The sequence below is a fragment of the Tamandua tetradactyla genome, chromosome 1 (genome assembly GCF_023851605.1).
Source record: "Tamandua tetradactyla isolate mTamTet1 chromosome 1, mTamTet1.pri, whole genome shotgun sequence".
Classification (NCBI taxonomy): domain Eukaryota; kingdom Metazoa; phylum Chordata; class Mammalia; order Pilosa; family Myrmecophagidae; genus Tamandua; species Tamandua tetradactyla.
The window spans coordinates 141,313,006-141,335,183 of NC_135327.1; the positions used below are offsets into that span (position 1 = coordinate 141,313,006).

Here is a 22,178-nt window from a genome sequence, read left to right on the forward strand (position 1 = left end):
AAATTTAAAAAGATTAAAATCATACAAAACACTTTCTCAGATCATAAAGGAATGAAGCTGGAAATCAATAACAGGCAGAGTGCCAGAAAAATTCACAAATATGTGCAGGCCTAACAACACACTCTTAAACAACCAGTGGGTCAAGGAAAAAATTACAAGAGAAATCAGTAAATATCTTGAGGCAAATGAAAGTGAAAACACAACATATCAAAACTTATGGGATGCAGCAAAGGCAGTGCTAAGAGGGAAATTTATTGCCCTAAATACCTATATCAAAAAAGAAGAAAGGGCAAAAATCGAGAAATTAACTGCCCACTTGGAAGAACTAGAGAAAAAACAGCAAAATAACCCAAAAAAACAGCAAAATAACCCCAAAGCAAACAAAAGGAAAGAAATAATGAAGATTAGAGCAGAAAATAAATGAAACTGAGAACATGAAAACAATTGAGAAACCAACAAAACCTATGAGAAAATCAATAAGATTTAATAAGTTCTATGAGAAAATCAATAAGATTGATGGAAACTTAGTAAGATTGACAAAAAGATTAAGAGAGAGGATGTAAATAAATAAAATCAGAAATGGAAGAGGAGACATAACCACTGACCCCACAGAAATAAAGGAAGTAATGACAGGAAATTATGAACAACTTTATGCTAATAAATACGACAATGTAGATGAAATGGACAACTTCCTAGAAAGACATGAACAACCAACATTGACTCCAGAAGAAAGAGATGACCTCAACAAACCAATCACAAGTAAAGAAACTGAATCAGTCATTAAGAACCTCCCCCAAAAGAAAAGTCCAGGATCAGACGGCTTCACATGTGAATTCTACCAAACATTCCAGAAAGAATTAGTACTAATCCTGCTCAAATTCTTCAAAAAAATTGAACAGGAGGGCAAGCTACCAAACCTGTTCTATGAAGCGAACATCACCCTCATACCAAAGCCAGATAAAGATATTACAAAAAAAGAAAACTACAGACCAATCTCTCTAATGAACATAGATCCAAAAATCCTCAACAAAATTCTAGCAAATTGAATCCAACAACACATTTGTTCTAGTTTGCTAGTTGCTGGAATGCAATATACCAGAAATGGAATGGCTTTTAAAAAGGAGAATTTAATAAGTTGCTAGTTTACAGTTCTAAGGCCAGGGAAATGTCCCAATTAAAACAAGTCTATAGAAATGTCCAATCTAAGGCATCCATCCAGGGAAAGTTACCTCAGTTCAAGACGGCTGATGAAGTTCAGGGCTTCTCTCTCAAATGAGAAGGCACATGGTGAACATGGTCAGGGTTCCTCTCTCATCTGGAAGAGCACATGGCGAACATGGCATCATCCGCTAGCTTCTTCCCCTGGCTTCCTGTTTCATGAAGCTCCCTGGGAGGCATTTTCCTTCTTCATCTCCAAAGGTCACTGGCTGGCAGACTCTGTGTCTCATTGCTATGTTGTTCTGCTCTCTCTGAATCTCCCATTCTCCAAAATGTTTCCTCTTTTATAGGACTCCAGTAAATCAATCAAGACCCACCCAAATGGGTGGAGACATGTTGTCATCTAATCCAGCTTAACAACCACTCTTGACTAAATTGCATCATCCAGGGAAATTATCTGATTACAGTTTCAAATTTACAGTATTGAAAAGGGATTATTCTACCTTTATGAAATGGGATTTTAATTAAAACATGGCTTTTCTAGGGGGCATACTTCCTTTCAAACCAACACAACATTAAAAGAATTATACTCCATGACCAAATAGGATTCATTCCAGGTATGCAAGGACGGTTCAACATAAGAAAATCAATTCATGTAATACACCATATCAACAAATCAAAGCAGAAAAACAAAACACATAATCATCTCGATTGATCCAGAAAAGGCACTTGACAAAATTCAACATCCTCTCCTGTTGAAAACACTTCAAAGGATAAGAATAGAAAGGAACTTCCTCAAAATGAAAAAGGGAATATATGAAAAACCCACAGCTAATTTTCCCCCTAAGATCAGGAACAAGACAAGGATGCCCACTATCACCACTGTTATTCAACATTTGTTGGAAGTTCTCACCAGAGCAATTAGACAAAAAAAAAAAAAAGAAATACAAGGCATCAAAATTGGAAAGGAAGAAGTAAAATTATCACTGTCTGCAGATGATATGCTACCATATGTTGAAAACCTGGAAAAATCCACAGCAAAACTACTAGAGATAATAAATGAGTACAGCAAAGTGGCAGGTTACAAGATCAACTCTTAAAAATCTGTGTTGTTTCTATACACTAGAAATGAACAATCTGAGGGGGAAATCATGAAAAAAAATTTCATTTACAATTGCAACCAAAAGAATAAAATATTTAGGAATCAATTTAACTAAACAGACAAAAGACCTATACAAAGAAAACTATAAGAAATTGTTAAAAGAATTCACAAAAGACCTAAACAGATGGAAGGGCATACTGTGTTCATGGATTGGAAGACTAAATATAGTTAAGATGTTAATTCTACCTAAATTGATCTACAGATTCAATGCAATACCAATTAAAATCCCAAAAACTTACTTTTCAGAAATAAACAAACCAATAACCAAATTTATCTGGAAGGGCAGCATGCCTCAAATAGCTAAAAGTATCCTGAGAAAGAAAAATGAAGTCAGAGGTCTCATGCTATCTGACTTTAAGGCATATTATGAAGCTACAGTGGTCAAAACAGCATGGTACTGGCATAAAGATAGATATACTAACCAATGGAATTGAATAGAGTGTTCAGATATAGACCCTCTCTTCTATGGATGATTGATCTTTGATAAGGCAGTCAAGCCAACTCACCTGGGACAGAACAGACTCTTCTATAAATGATGCCTAGAGAACTGGATATGCGGATCCATATCTCATCACACCGTATACAAAAATTAGCTCAAAATGGATCAAAGACCTAAACATTAGACTGAAGACCATAAAACTGTTAGAAGAAAATGTAGGGAAATATCTTATAAATCTTATACTTGGAGGTGGTTTTATAGACCTTACACCCAAAGCAACAGCATTGAAGAAAGAAAGAAAGAAATGGGAACGCCTCAAAATTAAACACTTTTGTGCATCAAAGAACTTCATCAAGAAAGTAAAAAGACAGCCTATACAATGGGAGACAATATTTGGAAACGCTATATCAAATAAAGGTCTAGTATCCAGAATTTATAAAGAGATGTTCAACTCAACAACAAAAGACAGACAACCCAATTACAAAATGGGCAAAAGACTTGAACAGACACTTCTCAGAAGAGAAAATAAAAATGGCCAAAGGGCACATGAAAAGATGCTCAACTTCCCTGGCTATTAGAGAAATGCAAATCAAAACCACAGTGAGATATCATCTCACACCCACCAGAATGGCCATTATCAATAAAACAGAAAACAAACGACAAGTGCTGTAGAGGATGTGGAGAAAGAGGCACACTTATCCACTGTTGGTGGGAATGTCAAATGATACAACCACTGTGGAAGGCAGTTTGGTGGTTCCTCAAAAAGCTAAATATAGAATTGCCATATGACCCGGCAATACCATTGTTAGGTATCTACTCAGAGGACATGAGGGCAAGGACACAAACCCACTTTTGCACACCAATGTTTATAGCAGCATTATTTACAATTGCCAAGAGATGGAAACAGCCAAAATGTCCATTAGCAGAAGAGTGGCTAAACAAACTGTGGTATACACATGCAATGGAATATTATGCAGCTGTAAGACAGAATAAAGTTATGAAGTATGTAACAACATGGATGGACCTTAAGGACATATGCTGAGTGAGATTACCCAGAAACAAAAGGATAAATACTGTATGGTCTCAGTGATATGAACTGACATTAGTGAATAAATTTGGAGAATTTCATTGGTAACAGAAACCATCAGGAGATAGAAATAGGGTAAGATATTGGATAATTGGAGTTGAAGGGACACAAATTGTGCAACAGGACTGATTGTAAAAACTCAGAAATGGATAGCACAATACTACCTAACTGTAATACAATTATGTTAAAACACTGAATGAAGCTGAATGTGAGAGTGATAGAGGGAGGAGGGCTGGGGGCACAAATGAAATCAGAAAGAAAGATAGACAATAAAGACTGAGATGGTATAAACTATGAATGCCTAGAGTGTATAATGAAAATGACTAAATGCATAAATTTTAAAAATGTTTTTGTATGAGGAAGAACAAAGGAAGGTCATTATTGCAGGGTGCTGAAAATAGATGGTAATTAATATTTTAAAATTTCAACTTATTTGTGAGACTAAAGCAAAAAATGTTTATTTGGTACAAAATTTATATTTTGACTAGTGCATTTCCTAATATAACTTATGTAGACAGCTTAACTGAACACCATAGCCATGTTCTTGAAGATAGTTGTATAATGATATAGCTTTCACAATGTGACTGTGTGATTGTGAAAACCTTGTGTCTGATGCTCCTTTAACTACCTTATCAATAGATGAGTAAAACATATGGAATAAAAATAAATAATAGGGAGAACAAATGTTAAAATAAATTTAGATTGAAATGCTAGTGATTAATGAAAGGGAGAGGTATGGGGTATGATATGTATGAATTTTTTTCTTGTTGTCTTTTTATTTCTTTTTCTGAATTGATGCAAATGTTCTAAGAAATGATCATGATGATGAATATGCAACTATGTGATGATATTGTGAATTACTGATTATATATGTAGAATGGAATGATCAAAAGTTAAGAATGTTTGCATTTGTTTGTTTTTTTTTTAGTTAAAAAATTAATTTAAAAAAAAGCTTACAAAGGCTCTACAAGAAAACAAAACTACAGACAAGTATCTCTTATGGATATAGATGCAAAAATCCTTGATAAAATACTACCAAACTAAATTCAACAACATTTTAAAAGGATTCTATGCCATGATCAAGTATGACTTACCCCACAAATGTAAGGGTGGTTCAATCGATGTAATAATCACATTGATAGATGAAGGGGGGAAAGCACATGATCATCTCAATTGAAGAGGAAAAATAATTTTACAAAATCCACACTTTTTCATGATAAAACACTCAGAAAAACTAGGAAAGAAGGTAATTCCCTCAACATGATATAAAGCAATTTTTTCAAAAACACAGCTAATATTTTACCCAGTAGTGAAAACTGAAAGCTATCCCCTGAAGCTCAGGAACAAGACAAGGGTGGGCACTGTCACCCCTGTCATTCAACACTGTGCTAGAAGTTATAGCTAGAGTAATTAAACCAAAGAAGAAATAAAAGGCATCTAAGTTGGTAACGAAGTAAAGTTACATTTGCAGAATGCATGATCCTATATTTAGAAAATCCTAAAAATCCACACACAAAACATTGCTGGAGCTTATAATGAATACAGCAAAGCTGCAGGATACAAGATCAACACGCAAATATCCGTTGTGTATCTATACAGTGGCAATAAGTGATCCAACAAGGAAATTAAGAAAACAATTCCACTTACAATATGTCCAAAAGAAAAAACTTACCTAGGAATAAGTTTAACCTTGGAGGTGAAAAACCTATACACTGAAAACTATAAAACAATGCTGAAAGAAACTAGAGAATACCTAAATACATGGAAAGGCATACTGTGTTCATGGATAAGAAGACTTATGTCATAAAGATGGTAATATTACCCAAAATGATCTGCAGATTCAATAAAACTATCACATTTCATGGTATTTTTTTGTACAAATGGAATAGCTGAACCTCAAGTTAATATGGAATTGCATGGCATCTCAAATAGCCAAAACAGTCTTGAAAAAGAACAAAACTAGTGGGCTCACTTCCTGATTTCAAAATTTATTATAATGCTAACAGTAACCAAAACAGGATAGTACTGCTGGAGAGAGTTGGCCCTCTGCCCCGTTGTTTAGGAAAAGTGCTCCACTCCAGTTTTCTCAGATTCCTGGGGGATTGCAGAGAGTCTGGTCACCACCCCAATATTTGACAGGGTGGGGCCAAGTCTGGCCGCCATCCTGATGCTTGACAAGGGTGGAGCCTTCACTTAGTATGCAGGGAAAGCAGCTCTCCAGTATTCCAGGAAAGCACGGCTGCTGTGTAAGCACTTGGAAAGGGATGCCATGTCAACAGGCCTGGAGGACAAAACATTGCTGTATAGATGACTCTCAGATCTTAAAATCTAATGGAGTATGCCCTGCAGAGTTTTGGAATTGTCTGGGATGCGTGATCCCTGTTTCCTTCCAAGTTCTCCCTATGGGAATGGGAATGTTTATCCTATGACTGTCTCTTCATTGTATATTAGAAGCAAATAATTTATTCTCTAGATTCCAGAGGTTCCCAGACAGAGGGTAATTGCACCTCTGGATAGACCACACCTACAACCGATTTTGATGCAACTTTTTACTTAATATTGTTACTGAAATGACTTAAAGCTTTGGGGATATTGTTATGATATGAATGTAAAAAATTTAACCCAAAATGGATTACTGACCTAATTATATTAGCTAGATTCATAAAACTGGAAAATCTTAACGACCTGGAATTTGACAATGGATTTTTAGATATGACACCAAAAGCATGAGCAACAAAAGAAAAAATAGACAACCAAGGACTTCATCAAAACTAAAAACTTTTGTGCTTCAAGGGATATTATTAAGAAAGTGAAAGGACAACCTATAGCATACAAGAAAATATTGGAAAATCATATATCTGATAATGGTCTAGTATCTAGAATACATAGAGAACTCTTACAGCTCAACAACAAAAAGACAAACAGTCCAATTAAAAAATGGACAAAGGGCTTGAATAGACATTTTTCCAAAGAAGATACACAAATGGTCAATGAGTACATAAAAAGATTATTAATATCATTATTCATTAGGGAAATGCAAATCAAACCCTCAATGAAGTACCACTTCACACCCATATAATGACTATAATGATAAAACTGAATATAGCAAGTCTAAGAGAAGATATAGAAAAATAGAAACTCTTATACAAATGTTAGTGGGAATGAGAAATCATGTAGTCACTGTGGAAAATGGTTTGGTGGCTCTTCAAAAAGTCGAGCATAAAAGTATCATATGACCCAGAAATTCTAGTCCTAGTTATATACCACAAAGAAGTGAAAATAGGTAAACATGCACATGTACATGCATATTCATAGCTGCACTCTTCAAAATAGGCAGAGGGTGGAATTAACCCAAATGTTCACCAATAGGTGAATGGATAAACAAATTGTGAAATATATATATAGAGAGAGAGAACGGAATATTATTATTCAGTCATAAAAAGGAGCAAAGTGCATGCTGCAATATGAATGAATCTTGAAAGATTATGCTAAATTAAAGAAGCCAATCACAGAAGTCACATATTGTATGAGTCCACTTATATGAAATGTCCAGAATAGGTAAATACGTAGAACAGAAAGTAGATTGGTGATTATCAGGGGTTAATGGGATGGGAAATGGGGAAAAACTGCTTACTGGGTATAGGGTTTCCTTTTGGGGTGATGAAAATATTTTAGAACTAAATAGAGGTGGTGGTTGCACAACTTTGTGAATGTATTAAAGCCACTGAATTGTTCAATTTGAAATGCTTAATTTTATGTTATGTGAATTTCACCTGAATAAAAAGATAAAAGTCAATGGAGGAATTGATTAACAATGTGGAGATTCAGAAGCATTCACTGGCAAGACCTTTTTTTGATACTATACAATGAGTGTTTTGCCTTCAAGATAAAATATTTCCCTATCATTAATCAAAACACTACACACCAAAGAAGACTTTTGAGTCCAGTTTCCATTATAACCTTCAGCTTTTCTTCTAAGTATCTCAGAGGATCTTCAGGACACGTAACAAGTAAACCACATAACAGAGCCTGAAAAAAAATGAAATGGAACAAATGTTTCTGAATCTGCATATTCTTATTCAACAGTAGATAGCCTTTCACTCACTCTTTAAAAGTTTAAAAAGTCAAAGAATGTGACAGTTCTTATATACACACTTATAGTTACTGCTTTCTATTGTCTTAATATTTTGCTAAAGTCAAATCAAAATGCAGTTTAACATCATATATGACAAGAAAAGAGTTAATCACTATACAGTGTTTTGCATTATGTCAGAAGTTCTTTACAGTCAATTTGAAGACAATAGTTGTGATGCTTTAGATAGTGATTTCTATTTCCTTTAAGTATAAGGAACCCCTTTTAAAGCCAGAAAATCCCTCAGACCCAACCAATGAAAATCTATAATCACTATCTACTGTGAATTCAAGAATTTTTTAAAATGCTTCTGTTTTGTCAATTCACACCATCTACAGAGCATATATTCAAAAAATTATAGCACAGTATACATGGATGAGAAACAAATGGCTGACTGGATCTAATATCATATTTAAAGCATTTATATGGAACCCAGAAAGCTGCTGCCTCAGTTTCCTCTTTGAGGCCCCTCTCAAAGAAACTTCTCATTTAAAAGTATTGGTGAGATATGAAGAATTTATAGAAGAGTCTTCCTTATGAGATAGAGAAGAAGGTTTACAGCACACAACCCTAGGAATGATCTGGAATCCTCCTCAGAACTTTCTCTTTAACTTCATGGTCCACTGTCTCAGAGAGGGGACTAGTGTGTGTGCAGGGAGGGGAAAAGGATGCTTTTTTTGACCCTTCTTACACATAAGGCTCAGCCCTGCTGGCTTTTTTCCCTGCTTCTCTCTCTCCCTATCAAAATAATTTACCCCTTAACTCACACAGCCGTTCTTCTTACCTCCACGGGCCAAATGTCAGCAGATCCAAGCCTAGGAGTCCCATCTAAGATTCTCAGAGTTATCATAATGTTCCTCCAAGAAAGGGATAATTTCTCCTAATTGAATCCTGCATAATACAATTCCCCTCTTTGTAATAACTCCATGACCCCCTCTTAGTGAGTAGCCTACAGACTGGAAATCCCTGCTTTAAGATGATGACAAAATGGTAAGACCTAGATCCCTTCTCCTCTCCAATTCTGTCTTCTGATCTTGTCAGCTGTCACAGTGACTGCTCTGCCATCTGCAAACTGACTTCCTATCCCCACCCCCAACCTCCTTGCCCCAAAGACCCCAAGGATATGGTTGGAGGTTTTTATCACACTTGGAAGCTAGTAACTTCTAATATCTAAAGGCTAATGTGCTGGAGGCAAATCAGACTTCAGGCACCTCCTTGAGTAACCCTGTCTAGAGGTTCACCAGTTCTCTGGCATATTTGGCCTGGTCTCCAGAGCTCTGAGTTTCTGTACTCCTCACTCTGCTCTCCCTCCATCTGATTCTGGCCCCCTGAAGACCATCTGCATTGGAATCACCTGGGGAGTGAATGGGTTTTGAGGATGGGGCCCAGGAACCTGACTTTTAACAAACTCCTCCAGTGATTCCTATTCATACTGAAGCCAGAGAACAGAGTGCCTTGACTGAATTCAGCTTTAAAGTGAACTTTTAACAAAGTTGGTAGATGTCTGGTTAATGAATATGGGAAATCGTTATTTCTTCATGTTGCCAAGCTCTGCAGATCAGAAGACTACTTTTCCTGAAAACTTATTCTACAAGTTACTTCTCTATCTCTCTAAATCAAGTTGAGAGTATAAGAGGCATATGGAACCAGCAAAGTTGAAATTATCATTTTTTTTGCTTAGAAATCTCACTGCTCATATTGTCCCTTTGGACAAAATAAAACACCATAAGGTTCAATATATTTTTAGTATGAACCCTACATAGTGCTTTATACATGTCAAATGAATCAATAGCTTTATTTTTCTGCTCAGTGAAAATAATTTCAAAACCATCAACTTTTTTTTTTATTAGAAACAGAAGTGAAATATGCAAACCTGTCCACAAAATGAATGTTTAACTCTCAGAAACATTAAAGAGGGCTTTAATACTGTCAGCCTCCTTAGTAAAAACGTATACAATCAAGGACAAAAAGACCATGACATAATTATTCAGATTGTCTTTCTCAAGCTTGTATATTTACAAAATAATTGTCCAATTGTTTCTTTTACTGTGCTTCCCTAACGTTTGTTCCCAATATTTCTCAATTATTCTGAAAGATGCTCTGGCTATGTTCTTCTCAGAGGACACAGAGGATGCACTTGCATCTTTATACAGAGGATAAAGATGTATTTGTCTATTGTTGCTTCTATTCCTTTCCATTATTATTCATCTTTCAAGGGGCAAAATAATGCAGTGGGTAGAAGTCACTGGGTTTAAATTCTGGATCTGTAATCTAGTGTGTGATCTTTTTGACAAGTTACTTCTCTATTTCTCTGTAACCTCACCATAAAATGGAATGAATAAAATTTTATATGCTATAGAATTATTGTGAGAATTAAATGAATATATGTAAAGTACTTAGAATGGTGTCGAGCACAAAATAGGCACTCAATAGGTAATAATGACAGCAAGCCAGCATAATTATTTTTGACCATTCCACTGCTAATTATCACCTCCACTAGAGAAAAACATTACCACAATGAGAAAAGAAATTGAAAATATTCACTTATACCATTCAAAGACAAGTGTGATCACAGAGAAAGAGTACGTTTATACAAAGTCTAAGGGAAGACGTTAAGACAATTACATTTGGGGGAAATGCATAAAGGAAAGAACGCCATGGAACTATAGTTCAAACATCAATAGCAAAATAGTAACTGCCTATTAAAAACATTTATTTTGTGTAGATACACAAAATCAGATGTAAGGAACTTAAGAGAGCTTGTATTGTTTAACTTTCTAGATATTGGAAAAACATAGTAAAATATCCTAAAAGTGTAATTAGTACTATAAAAAATAATTGTTTCAAGAGTGCAAAGCAAAAAAAAGTGATTATCAAATGCCTGTGGGGCTCTCAGTTTTTGGAAAGAATTCTAAGTGTCAAGGAGAGGATAAGGGGCTTACAGAAAGGGAAACAGCAAGAGCAAAAGCCCTGAGGACACAAACCAGTTTGGCTGCAATAAAGGATTAATGGAAGAGAGCAGGATACAGGATCACTTTGTGAAGAGCCCTGAACACTATACTAGGGCTTAGGACCGCATCTGCTTCCAGACCCAGTAGGTCACCCATGACCAAACCCCAGCAGGATCAATCACAGAGCCAAAGATCACAGATCAGTTTCCAAGATCCCACTAGGAATGACCTTCTTGTCTAGGAATTCTGTTCTTGTTTCTGGGTTTCATAGACAAGGCAAAGAACGGCCAGATGATTTACAGAGCCAGCAGGTTTTTGAAATACAAACCCAGGGCTCCTCTGTTACCCATATCAGACACCCACAAAAAAATTGTGCATAACTGTATCTGCCTCCACATCTTGAGGGTTTTCATCACAGGCTGGGCAGGTGAGCAGCAGGGGCCTCTGCAAGGCCAGGGCAAGCCCACTGGTTCTGATACCTGCTGGATTGTGCTTGTCCCAATGAGTAGGTGGTTATCAGCCACTGTGCCTAGATTAGTGAATTGTTACTGGAGAATTAAAAATCATGTGCTTTCTGTTTATCTGTTTTAAGTGCCCCATGGATTCACCTCAACAACAGCATCTGTGAATTGGCTGGGATGGGTTGACAGTACCGTGCTCATGAGAACTGATAATATGTTCACATTATCAGCAATTTCTGATTCTTGCTTCTCTGACAACTATATGCAGCTAATAGCCCCCTTTAAAAACTACCCAATAATGTAGATTCTGTGATTTAGAAATAAATGCAACAGTTTTAAAATGTGAATTGGAAACTTCATCTGGAAAGAAACTTAAGGCATAAAAACTGCTTCATGAAAATCATGGTTTCTAACTTGAATGCACCTTCTACTGGGGTACATTTTTTTGATGATCCAGCATCTGAAATTCTACCAATAGTGCCTTGGTGTTTTGGGCTCCTATCTTAATTCTTTCTTTTAAAGATGATCAATGGATACAATGAGAGTGAATGATCAGAAAACAGTACTGAGTTTTCCTACAACTCTTTCTAGGTTGCAGACCCTCATATTTCCACATAGACAATTTTTTTAAAAAAACCTCTAATTTCTAAAATTTTTTTTCCTGAATTTAAAAAGAATTTAAAGAGTAAATATTTTATTGACCAAATTTCCAATCATTTGATCATTTAGTTCATTTATTTCTAAGATGAAGTTTAAAAATTACTTGACTCAGAGGTTTAAAAAAGAAAAGTTTTCTTAGATTTCTATGTGTATATCTTTTGCTTAACAATACATCTAGGGTACCTGAAGGTCATATTAGATACTGAGGGTCTATAAGGGACTAGACCAGCTTTCTGCATTAGGAGGGATGTTAGCTGCTCAAGGTCAAATGCTACAAAACAGATGATGTGAGCCATAAAGGAGGAAATTATTCCCTGGCAGAACCATGACAATTTATGATAGTCATTTCAAGCATTTTTTTTAATCTGAAAAAAATATTTAAAAAAAAAAAGCTCATGGAAATCCCAAAATATAACAGCATTTTATTGGCTGTACAGGCAGAGGGAAAAGAAGGAAGTGGAGCTCACTCTTCCTCCTCACTGCCCTTTCTCCTCCAGTGCAGCATGCCCCATGGTGTTCTTAGAACCCTGTGATTCTGCAGAAAAAAGATGGAAATCTACTGACATGCAACTAGCCCCGGACAAGGCTTGAATAGAAGTTGAATCTGAGTGGGAGGGTTTTATGAAGGTGCTAGCTGGGATTTGGCTTTCAGGGTGGCATGTGATGGAAATAAATTATCCAGGAGACCTCAAATGTGCAACCAGAAGCAAAAGACTCTCATCCTAGGAAAACCAGACATGGGCTTGTAACCAGGCCAGCCAGTTGGCAGCCTAGTATGAGAAGCAATAAATGCTTTTATATTTCTTGTGCATTTGTTTATTTCTTTTTAATTACCCATCAGTAAAGTTCATTTAAATATGCTATAGGAAAGCAAAAAAGGAGGCATTTTTTCTACACTTGGGTCAGCATTTCTTTCATTTTGACATATGAACTTTTTATCTCTTAGCAGCAGTCAATTAGAGTGTTCATTTCACCACACCCATGCCAACCCTCAGAATTAGAAATTCATTCTTGTTGGCAATTCATTTTCATCTACATTTTGTTTTTACCAATGGGGTTAAATAAGTTTTCTTACATTTATTAACCACCTCTGTTTTTCCATAAATTTTATTTCTTCTTTACTAGGATGAGCTTCATTTAGATAGGAAGGCAGATACAGCAGTAACCAAAGACAGAGAATCCCAAATGGATGGGATAATACAGAAGGACAAAAAAGGAGAAGGCCACTTGTTCAACCTCCACTAATGACACCAGAAATCTCTTCTAGAGTTCTTCTTAGTAAGCATTTTACAGGATCCAATTAGTCCATGACTTATGCTCATATCACTTTTCTGTTTTCACAACAAAATATAATCACTGTGACTCCTGGAGCAAATGTGACGATGGATATCAATTTTCTCCTGTGCATGAGAGAACAACGGCCCCATGTGACCTCAGTGATGACCAGGATTGAGGTGACCAACCAGACTGGCCAGTATACAACTCCTACACTCTCACCGCACTACTCAGGCTGCTCCTGAAGTTCCAGAAGCTGTACGGCAGTCGAAAAGAACAACCTTCTCAAAGAGACTTGGCTTGTTAAATATGTCAAGATATTCTAGACCTGCACTGTCTAATACAGTAACCATTATCTATGTGTGGCTACTGAACACTTCAAATGTGGCTAGTTCAAATTGAGTTGTGCTAAAAGGGTCAAGTACACATCTGATTTTCAAGACCAGTATGGAAAAAAAACTATAAAATACTTCGATTTTATATTCATTACATGCTTCAATGATTACATTTGGATAGATTATATAAATTATGTTACTAAAATTAATTTTGCCTATTTTATTTTACTTTTATATATGTTTTTAGGACTCTCAAATGACTTAATCCCAAATAGTTGTTTGTATAAACAAGTCAAGTGTAGCAGATTGAATTTTCAAAAATGGGCTCGAAAATATCTCCCATTCCACGTGCTCTTTTTGCAATGTGACTTTCACATTTCTCCAATCAAGGTGAATGGTCAATATCCCTTGACTTGGTGAAAATCATGTTATATGACTTCCAAGCTCAGGTCATGAAGGGTGATAAAAATTCCACCTGGCTCTCTCTGGTGATGCTTGCACTCAGAACCCAGCCACCATCCTGAAGTCCAAGCAGCCCACGGAGAGGCCCACATGGCAAAGAATCAAGACTAGTGGCCCACAGACCTGACCAAGCTCTCAGTAAACAGCCAGAACCACCCTGCTAGTCATGCAAGTGAACCATCTTAAAAGTGAATCCTTGGCTCCTGGTACTGCTTGGGTGCTTCTGCGATGTGGACCTGGCACCTCTTTTGTGAAGTGGCAGCTGAGGACACTCCAGCTTTCCCCATGGCCAACAAAAAGCCCAAGAAAGGAGTCATGACTGAGAACAATGATCATATTAATTTGAAGGTTGTGGGGCAGGATGGTTCTGTGGTGCAGGTTAAGATTAAGAAGCAGGGCAGGCCACGATGGCTCAGCAGGGAGAGTTCTCGCCTGCCATGTTGGAGACCTGGGTTCAATTCCCAGTGCCTGCCCATGCAAAAAAATAAAAAGATTAAGAAGCAAACACCACTTAGAAAACTAATGAAAGCTTATTGTGAACCATAGGTGTTCTAGTTTGCTAGCTGCCAGAATGCAATATACCAGAAACCAAATGGCTTTCAAAAGGGAAAATTTAATGAGTTGCAAGTTTACAGTTCTAAGGCTGAGAAAATGTCCCAATTACAAGTCTATAGAAATGTCCTGTCACAGGCATCCACGGAAAGATACCTTGGTTCAAGAAAGCCGATGAAATTCAGGGTTTCTCTCTCAAGTGAGAAGGCACATGGCGAACACAGTCAGGGCTTCTCTCTCAGCTGGAAGGGCACATGGCAAATAACGGCGTCATCTGCTAGCTTTCTCTCCTGGCTTCCGTTTTCATGAAGCTCCCCGGGAGGCGTTTTCCTTCTTCATTTCCAATGGACTCTCTGCTTCGTGGTGCTGCAGTATTCTCTGCTCTCTCTGAATTTCCCATTCTCCAAAATATTTCCTTTTTTATAGGACTCCAATAAACCAATCATGACCCACCCAAATGGGTAGAGACATGTCATCCCCTAATCCAGTTTAACAACCATTCTTAACTAAATCACATCATCCAGGGAGATGATCTCATTACAGTTTCAAACATACAGTACTGAATAGAGATTATTCTACCTTTATGAAATATTTTGATTAAAACATGGCTTTTCTTAGGGGGCACACTTCCTTTGAAACCAGCACAACAGGGTTTTCAGTGAAGCAGATCAGATCCTGATTTGATGGGCAGATCCCAGGAGATGGGATAGGGAAAAATACTGGTTCTGTGAAAATACCCCCTTTCTCTATTAGTGGCATGCTTATTCAACTCTTATCTTTATACCTCAGTAAGTTATTTTGCTCTCACTGTTTAACAAAAACCAACAACATAAAAAATCCTGGTGTATTAGCTAGGGTTCTCTAGAGAAACAGAATCAGCAGGAGCTATCCACAGATATAAAATTCATAAAAGTGTCTCACGTAACCATGGGAATATAAGGATCCAAAGACTGGCAACTCCGATGAAGGTCCTCAGAGAACTCTCAGGAGAGGCTGCCTGGACAACCGTGGGAAATCCACAGGGCAGGTTGTAAAGCTGGTGGCCCCGATGAAGGGTCTGGACGAACTCCACAGAAGAGGCTCTCTGGCTGAAGCAGGAAGAGTAAATGTCTCTTCTGAGTCCTCTTTGAAAGCCTTCGGTAATTAGATTAAGCACCATTCATTGCAGAAGACACACCCCATAGCTGATTATAACTGCAATCAGCTGTGGATGTAGCCAACATGAACGTGATTTAAGTCCACGAAATGTCCTCATAGCAACACACAGGCCAGCACTTGCCCGGGCACCACCACCTGGCCAAGATGACACATGAACCTGACCATGACACCTGGCATTCCTTGTTTGATTGGGGAATTTTAATGCTTTTCATTTATCATTGTAAAACCAAGGACAATTTTATAATTTTTTTGTACATAGCTGTTACATGTAGGGCAATCTGTCTTCAAGTAGGGATAAACCACTCTAAAAGAAATGAATCCTAGATAGTCTTCCCTTTAAGGCTAGTGTCTTCTTGTTTAAATAAAATTCTTGTTTAAAATGAAAAAAAAAAGCAAATCTTCCATCTCCCTGTTGACCCACCCCAGATGGTGTCACATGGAGCAGAGACAAATTATACCTGCAAAACCTTACCCAAATTGCAAATTTTTAAACAAACTAAATGATTCTTGTCATTTTAAGCCACTAAGTTTTGAGGTTGTGTGTATGTAGCGATGACCAATTGATACATCATGCAAAAAGAAAATGATTACACAGCCAAATCAAGGTCTATGAGGGGCCACTGTTGTTCCATCCATTCCTGGCTTCATAGATTATGTGAAGAAAAAAAAACACCCAGCCATGACCATCTTTTATTTTAACTTTTTATTATGGAAAGTGTAAAACAAAGTAAACAATGGAATAATGAACCCCTATACACACATCACCCAGTTTGAATAATTACCACTATTTTGTGATTTTTGTATCATCTATATCACCACCTGTTTCCCCACCCTCCTTTCAATTGAATTTTTAATTTTTTAGGTAAAATTTACATGAATTCAAATGCACAAATTTTAACTGTATAATTTTGACTATGGATACACCTGTGAAACCCACATCTCTGACATGGTATAGGATTTTCAGACTCTCCAGAAAGAACTTCTCTTTTGTCCTTCCCAGTTAATCCTCCTATATCAGTCAGGGTTCACTCAGGAGACAGAAAGTATACCAGTAATTTGCATAGGGAAATTTTAATTAAAAAATTATTAATTAGTAACAAGGGATTAACTACTAGGAGAGGAAAAGAGAGAACTCTAAAGAACACCTGGGTCTGAAAGAGAGCACCTAAGAAAGGAACAAATTAAAGGTGGCTCCTTTCCCCAGTACTGATTTTAGGGTGTGGAGTACGACTGAGGTCCTCTGGATGATGGACAGTCCACAGGGTTACTCGAGGATAGATGTGACTCCAGCTTGCCAACCAATATTGGTGCAGAGGGGTTTGGAGTAGCAAGCAGAAGCCTCCTGCTGGGGTGCCAGAAGGCTGAAGCTAGTGACCAAAACTTGCAAGAGGGTGAGCACCCACCCCTGAGCGTCCTCCACACACAAGCTGCTGGCAGCTGCATCCTATGACCAAGACAGGAGGGAGGCACCCCAGAATCTGGAAGAGACACTCCATCTTCCTCCAGTGTCCCTTCAGCACCCTCTACTGACAAAGCTTAACATTACGCCATTTGAAAAAAGAAATGTGTACAGGGCCTACCCAACTCTTGTTACTATAAAGCAGGGCAAAGGAGGGTGGATTTGAAAGTTCCCAGCAATAAGTTGATAAATGGCACACACCTCTCCCCAGAAGCCACCACTGATCTGATTTCATTCTCCTGAAATTAAACTGCCATCTTCTAGAAAATGCATCTAAACGGAATCATAAAACATGTACATTTGAGTTCTTTCCCTCAGCACAACGTCCACAAAATGTTTCCAGGTTGTGTGTATGAGTAGTTGGTTCCTTTTTATTGTTGAATTGTATCCCATTGTGTGAATACACTAGAATTGGTTTATCCATTCTCTTGTTGATGGATATTTGGATTGTTTCCAGTTTGGGACCATTGTGAATAAAGTTGCAATGAGCACTGTTACAAATATTTTTTATGGACATGAGTTTTCTCTACTCTTAGATAAACACTTATAAGTAGAACTGTTGGATCAGAAATTAGGTATATGCTTAACCTTATAAGAAACTTCCAAAATTTTTTTCTAAAATGTTTGCACAGTTTCACCTTCATGCTAGCTATACATGAGAGTTCTGATTGTTCCACATACTCGAAACATGTGGCAGTGTCAGTCTTTTAGTCATTCTAGTGGGACTATAATGGTGTCCCAGTGATATTAATTTGCATTTCTCTGATGGCTAATGTTATTGAGGACTTTTTCAAGCACTTATTAATTCATCTATCCTCCTTTGTGAAGCATCTATTCAAATATTTTACCTAATTTGTATTGGGTCATTAGTTTTCTTATTTTTGAGTTATGGTAGTTCTTTATATATTCTGGTTACAAGTCCATTATCAGATATGTGCTTGGTGAATTTTTCCTCCAAGTCCGTGGTTTGCCTATTCATTTTCTTAATGGGATCTTTCTACTGGAGTTTAAAAACTTATAAGGCAATTTAAATTTTGATATGTCTAACATCAATTTTCTTCTCTGGTTGCTGCTTCCTTCCTGCATTCTATCTAAGAAACCCCTACTTTCCACAGTTTATAAGGATATTCTTTCATGCTTCCTTTTATAAGTTTTATGGTTTTAGCTTTTACGTTTAGGTCCTTTATTCATCTCACATTAGTTGTGCATAATGTGAGGTAGGAGTCAGGGTTCACTTTTTTAATATGGCTAGCCAGTTGTTCACAAACCCCTTTCTGAAAAAATAAAATCTCCCTTTTTTTCCCCCTGAATTGCTCTGGTACTTTTGTAGAATATCAATAAACTGTATAAGTGTGTAAGTGTGGATCTAATTCAGGATTCTAAATTTTATTCCTTTGATCTATTTGTATATCTTTATATCAACAGTCTTAATTACTTTATGTAGTAAATACTAAATGCACAGAGGCTAAGCACTCCATCTTTGTTCTTTTGTCAAGATTATTATGGCTATTCTAGTATTTACTCTTGCATTTTCACATAAATTTCTGAATCATTTTTTCAATTTATATATTTTTAAACTCTCCTGTGAATATGATTCGGATTACAGTGATTAAAGAATTACTTTGGTGGTAAATGATAGCTTAACAAGATAGAGTCTTCTAATTCATGACCATGGTATTTCCCTATATTTAAGTCTCAAAATTTCCTAGCAATGTTTTATAATTCTTAATGGAGAGACTTTGTACACAATTTGTTAAATATATTCCCAAGTATTTTATGTTTTTAAATTTTCAAATAATTTCGAACTTACAGAACAGTTGCCAAAAATAATAAAAACCCCATAGAGAGAACTCCAAAATACTCCCAACTTCCCCCTAGATATCAGATCCACAAATTTTAAAATTTTGCCACATTTACTGTATTATTCTATCATCCATTCATCTGTCTTTCTATCTATCTATCTATCTATCTATCTATCTATCTATCTATCTATCTATCTACCTATATCTCTTCTGTATATTTGAGAACAGGTTGCACATATAATCCTTGAACACATAATACTTCCATGTACATTTCCCATGAACCAAGGATATAACACTTATGTAATCATCTAAGTGCAGTTATCAAGTTCAAGAAATTTAGCATTGATATAAAGCTTACATTCTATATTTCATTTTTTCTTATGTCTCAATAATGTTCAATCGAGGCTTTCTCCTCCATTCTTAGAGAGTATTATCATTATCTCTTTAGTATATCTTTTTGTTTATTTGTGTGTGTATGGAAACATCTTCAACATATGTCTTCCCATCCCAACCTCTCTCTAGCACATCATTCTGTGAGATTAGTTGAATTCACAATTTTGCAGTACCCTCACTACCATCTATTACTAGAATTTTCCTTTCAACACAAACAGAAACCCTACACTCACAATTTGCTAACTCCCCACTTCCTCTGACCCCATGCCTAGAAACCTGAACTCTACTTTCTGTCTCCTTGAGTTTGCATATGCTCTGATTTTTTTTTTTTTGTAGTTACCATACGGCTGAATTTAACATCCTAAATCTATGACAATCTTGCTTGCTTTAATATCAACTTAACTTCAATAGCATACATAAACAATGTTCCTATAATCTGCCCCCTATCTTTATGTAGTTCTTGACACAAGTTACATGTTTATACATCATGAGTACAAATTCACTAATTTACTATTGCATTTTACACATATGCCTTTTAGATTCAGCAAAGTAAGAAGGGGAATTATAAGGCAAAAACTGCAATAGTACTGACATTTATATTTATCCATGTCATTACCCTCACTAGGCATCTTGATTTCTTCATGCAGTTTTGACCTATTGTCTATTGTTCTTTCCTTTCAACCTGCAGAACTCTCTTTAGCATCTCTTAAGGGCCAGTCTAGTGGTGATGAACTCCCTCAGCATTTATTTATCTGAGAATGTCTTAACCCACCTTCATTTTTGAAAGATGGTTTTGCCAGATATAGAATTCTTGGTTGGCAGTTTCTTTTGCTTTCAGTATTTTATATCATCCCACTGCTTTGGTTTCCAACGACAGAACAGCTCTCAATCTTATTAAGGTTCCCATATTTTTAACATTGTTCTCAACAAGAGATGGAGTGTAATTCCCTTCTCCTTGAATATGGACTGGATTTAGTGACTCACTTCTAATGAACATAATGCAGAGGAAGTAATGTTCAGTGACTTCTGAGGTGAGGTTATAAAATGTGATAGGTTATAAAATGTGATGTTTACCTGGCTCTATCTCTTGGACACTCATTCTTGGAACCCAGCATTCATGCTGTGAGGAAGTCCATGTTATGTGGAGAGGTTATACATGGAAAAAAAAGCCCCACTAAGGTCCTAGTCAATAGCCAGCAGTTGCCAAACATGTGAATGAGGAAGTCTTTTAGATGACTTTCACCCCAGCCATTGTATGATGCACAATTGATCAAAAACCTCCTGTCAACTCCCATAACTGTGAGAAATAATAATAAAATGATTAACATTGGTTTAAGCCATTAAGTTTTGTAGTAATCCATTATGTAGCAATAGAACCCTAAACAGTGATAAACCAAGGAATCAAAGATGGGTAAAGAGAGAAGTGAGGACATGAGAAGCATAATTGGTAGTACAAAAATGATTAAACTAATGAGTTGGTAGTGGCAAAGAGCTTGAAGAAGTAATAAAATGGGAGTTCTAGAGTAAATGAGCTGAGATGGTAGGAGAGTGAGATAAGAAACAGAGATTTCAGAGATGGTACAGAAATCTGGGATAAAATCATCAAGGGTATGATAATAGGAGCAGGGAATGCAAAGATAATTAGGAAAAAAGTCAAGTATGTAGATGAAACATCCTTCTGGATGTTAAAGTCACCAAAAATGATGATAGGAATAGAAGTGAGAAGGAAGGTGGTGAGCCAGACACTAGAGTTATCAATGAAACACAAAGAGCAAACAAGAAGTAGGTAGTTAATAAAAAGAGAGTGAATGTTCTAGTTTGCAAGCTGCCAGAATGCGATATGCCAGAAAAAGAACAGCTTCTTAAAAGGGGGAATTTAATAAGTGGCAAGTTGATAGTTCTAAGCCCATAAAACTTAAAACAATTAAAGCAAGGCTATAAAAATGTCCAATCTAAGGCATCAGGGAAAGATAAGATACCTTGGTTCAAGAAGGCTGATGAAGTTCAGGGTTTCTCTCTCAACTGGAAAGACACATGGTGAACCAGGAGACGTCCAATAGCTTTCCCCCCAGGCTTCTTGTTTTATGAAGCTCCCCTGGGGGGGGTGGGTAGGGGGTGGTTCTCCTTCTTTGTCTCCAAAGGTTTCTGGCTGGGCGGGCTCTCCTGGTTCTCGTGTCTATCTCGTCATTCTGAAGCATTCTCCAAAATGCTTCCTCTTTTAAAGGTTTCCAGTAAACTAATCAAAACCCACCTGGATTGGGTGGAGTCACATCTCCCTCTAATCCAAGATTAATACCCACAATTGGGTGAGTCACATCTCTGTAGAGATAACCTAATCAAGTTTGCAGCACACTGTGATGAATAGGGATTAAAAGAAACAATGCTCCCACAAGATTGGATCAGGGTTAAAACATGGCTTTTCTAGGGTACATAATCCTTTCAAACCAACACAGTAAATGGTAAGGCTAATCTTAAAAACCTTAAGGGACCTGAGGTTTTAGGAGGAGGAGGAAAGACACATAGTTTGAAGTGGTAATGGAGAGCAAGGAGGACACCTACCCCATCTCTGGATCTGAGGTAAACTGAGAAGTGAGAAGGAAAAAAAAAGTCTCAATAGGATTTTACTTCTGAGTAGGATATGGAAAGTCACTATGGTCCAATGATTCTGTTGAAACAACTAGAAGACACCAGA

The 22,178-nt window shown here is 36.8% G+C and overlaps 1 protein-coding gene across 14 annotated transcripts in view; it reads right to left on the minus strand.

The window, feature by feature from the left end:
* The window catches only part of FBXL13 (F-box and leucine rich repeat protein 13), a 309,023-nt gene that overhangs the window by 282,025 nt on the left and 4,820 nt on the right, over positions 1 to 22,178 (minus strand). For 10 of the 14 annotated variants that reach the window (XR_013173955.1, XR_013174037.1, XM_077155879.1 and 7 more), the window contains exon 2: positions 7,772 to 7,875. Coding sequence is in view for 8 of the 14 variants with exons in the window: in XM_077155879.1 (XP_077011994.1) it covers positions 7,772 to 7,875 (104 nt within the window). In the remaining 6 variants the exon portion in view is untranslated. Of the gene's footprint in view, positions 1 to 1,229; positions 1,316 to 7,771; positions 7,880 to 22,178 lie in introns of those variants that run through there. The other 4 variants (XM_077156337.1, XM_077156417.1, XM_077156580.1 and 1 more) reach the window with 3 other exon arrangements.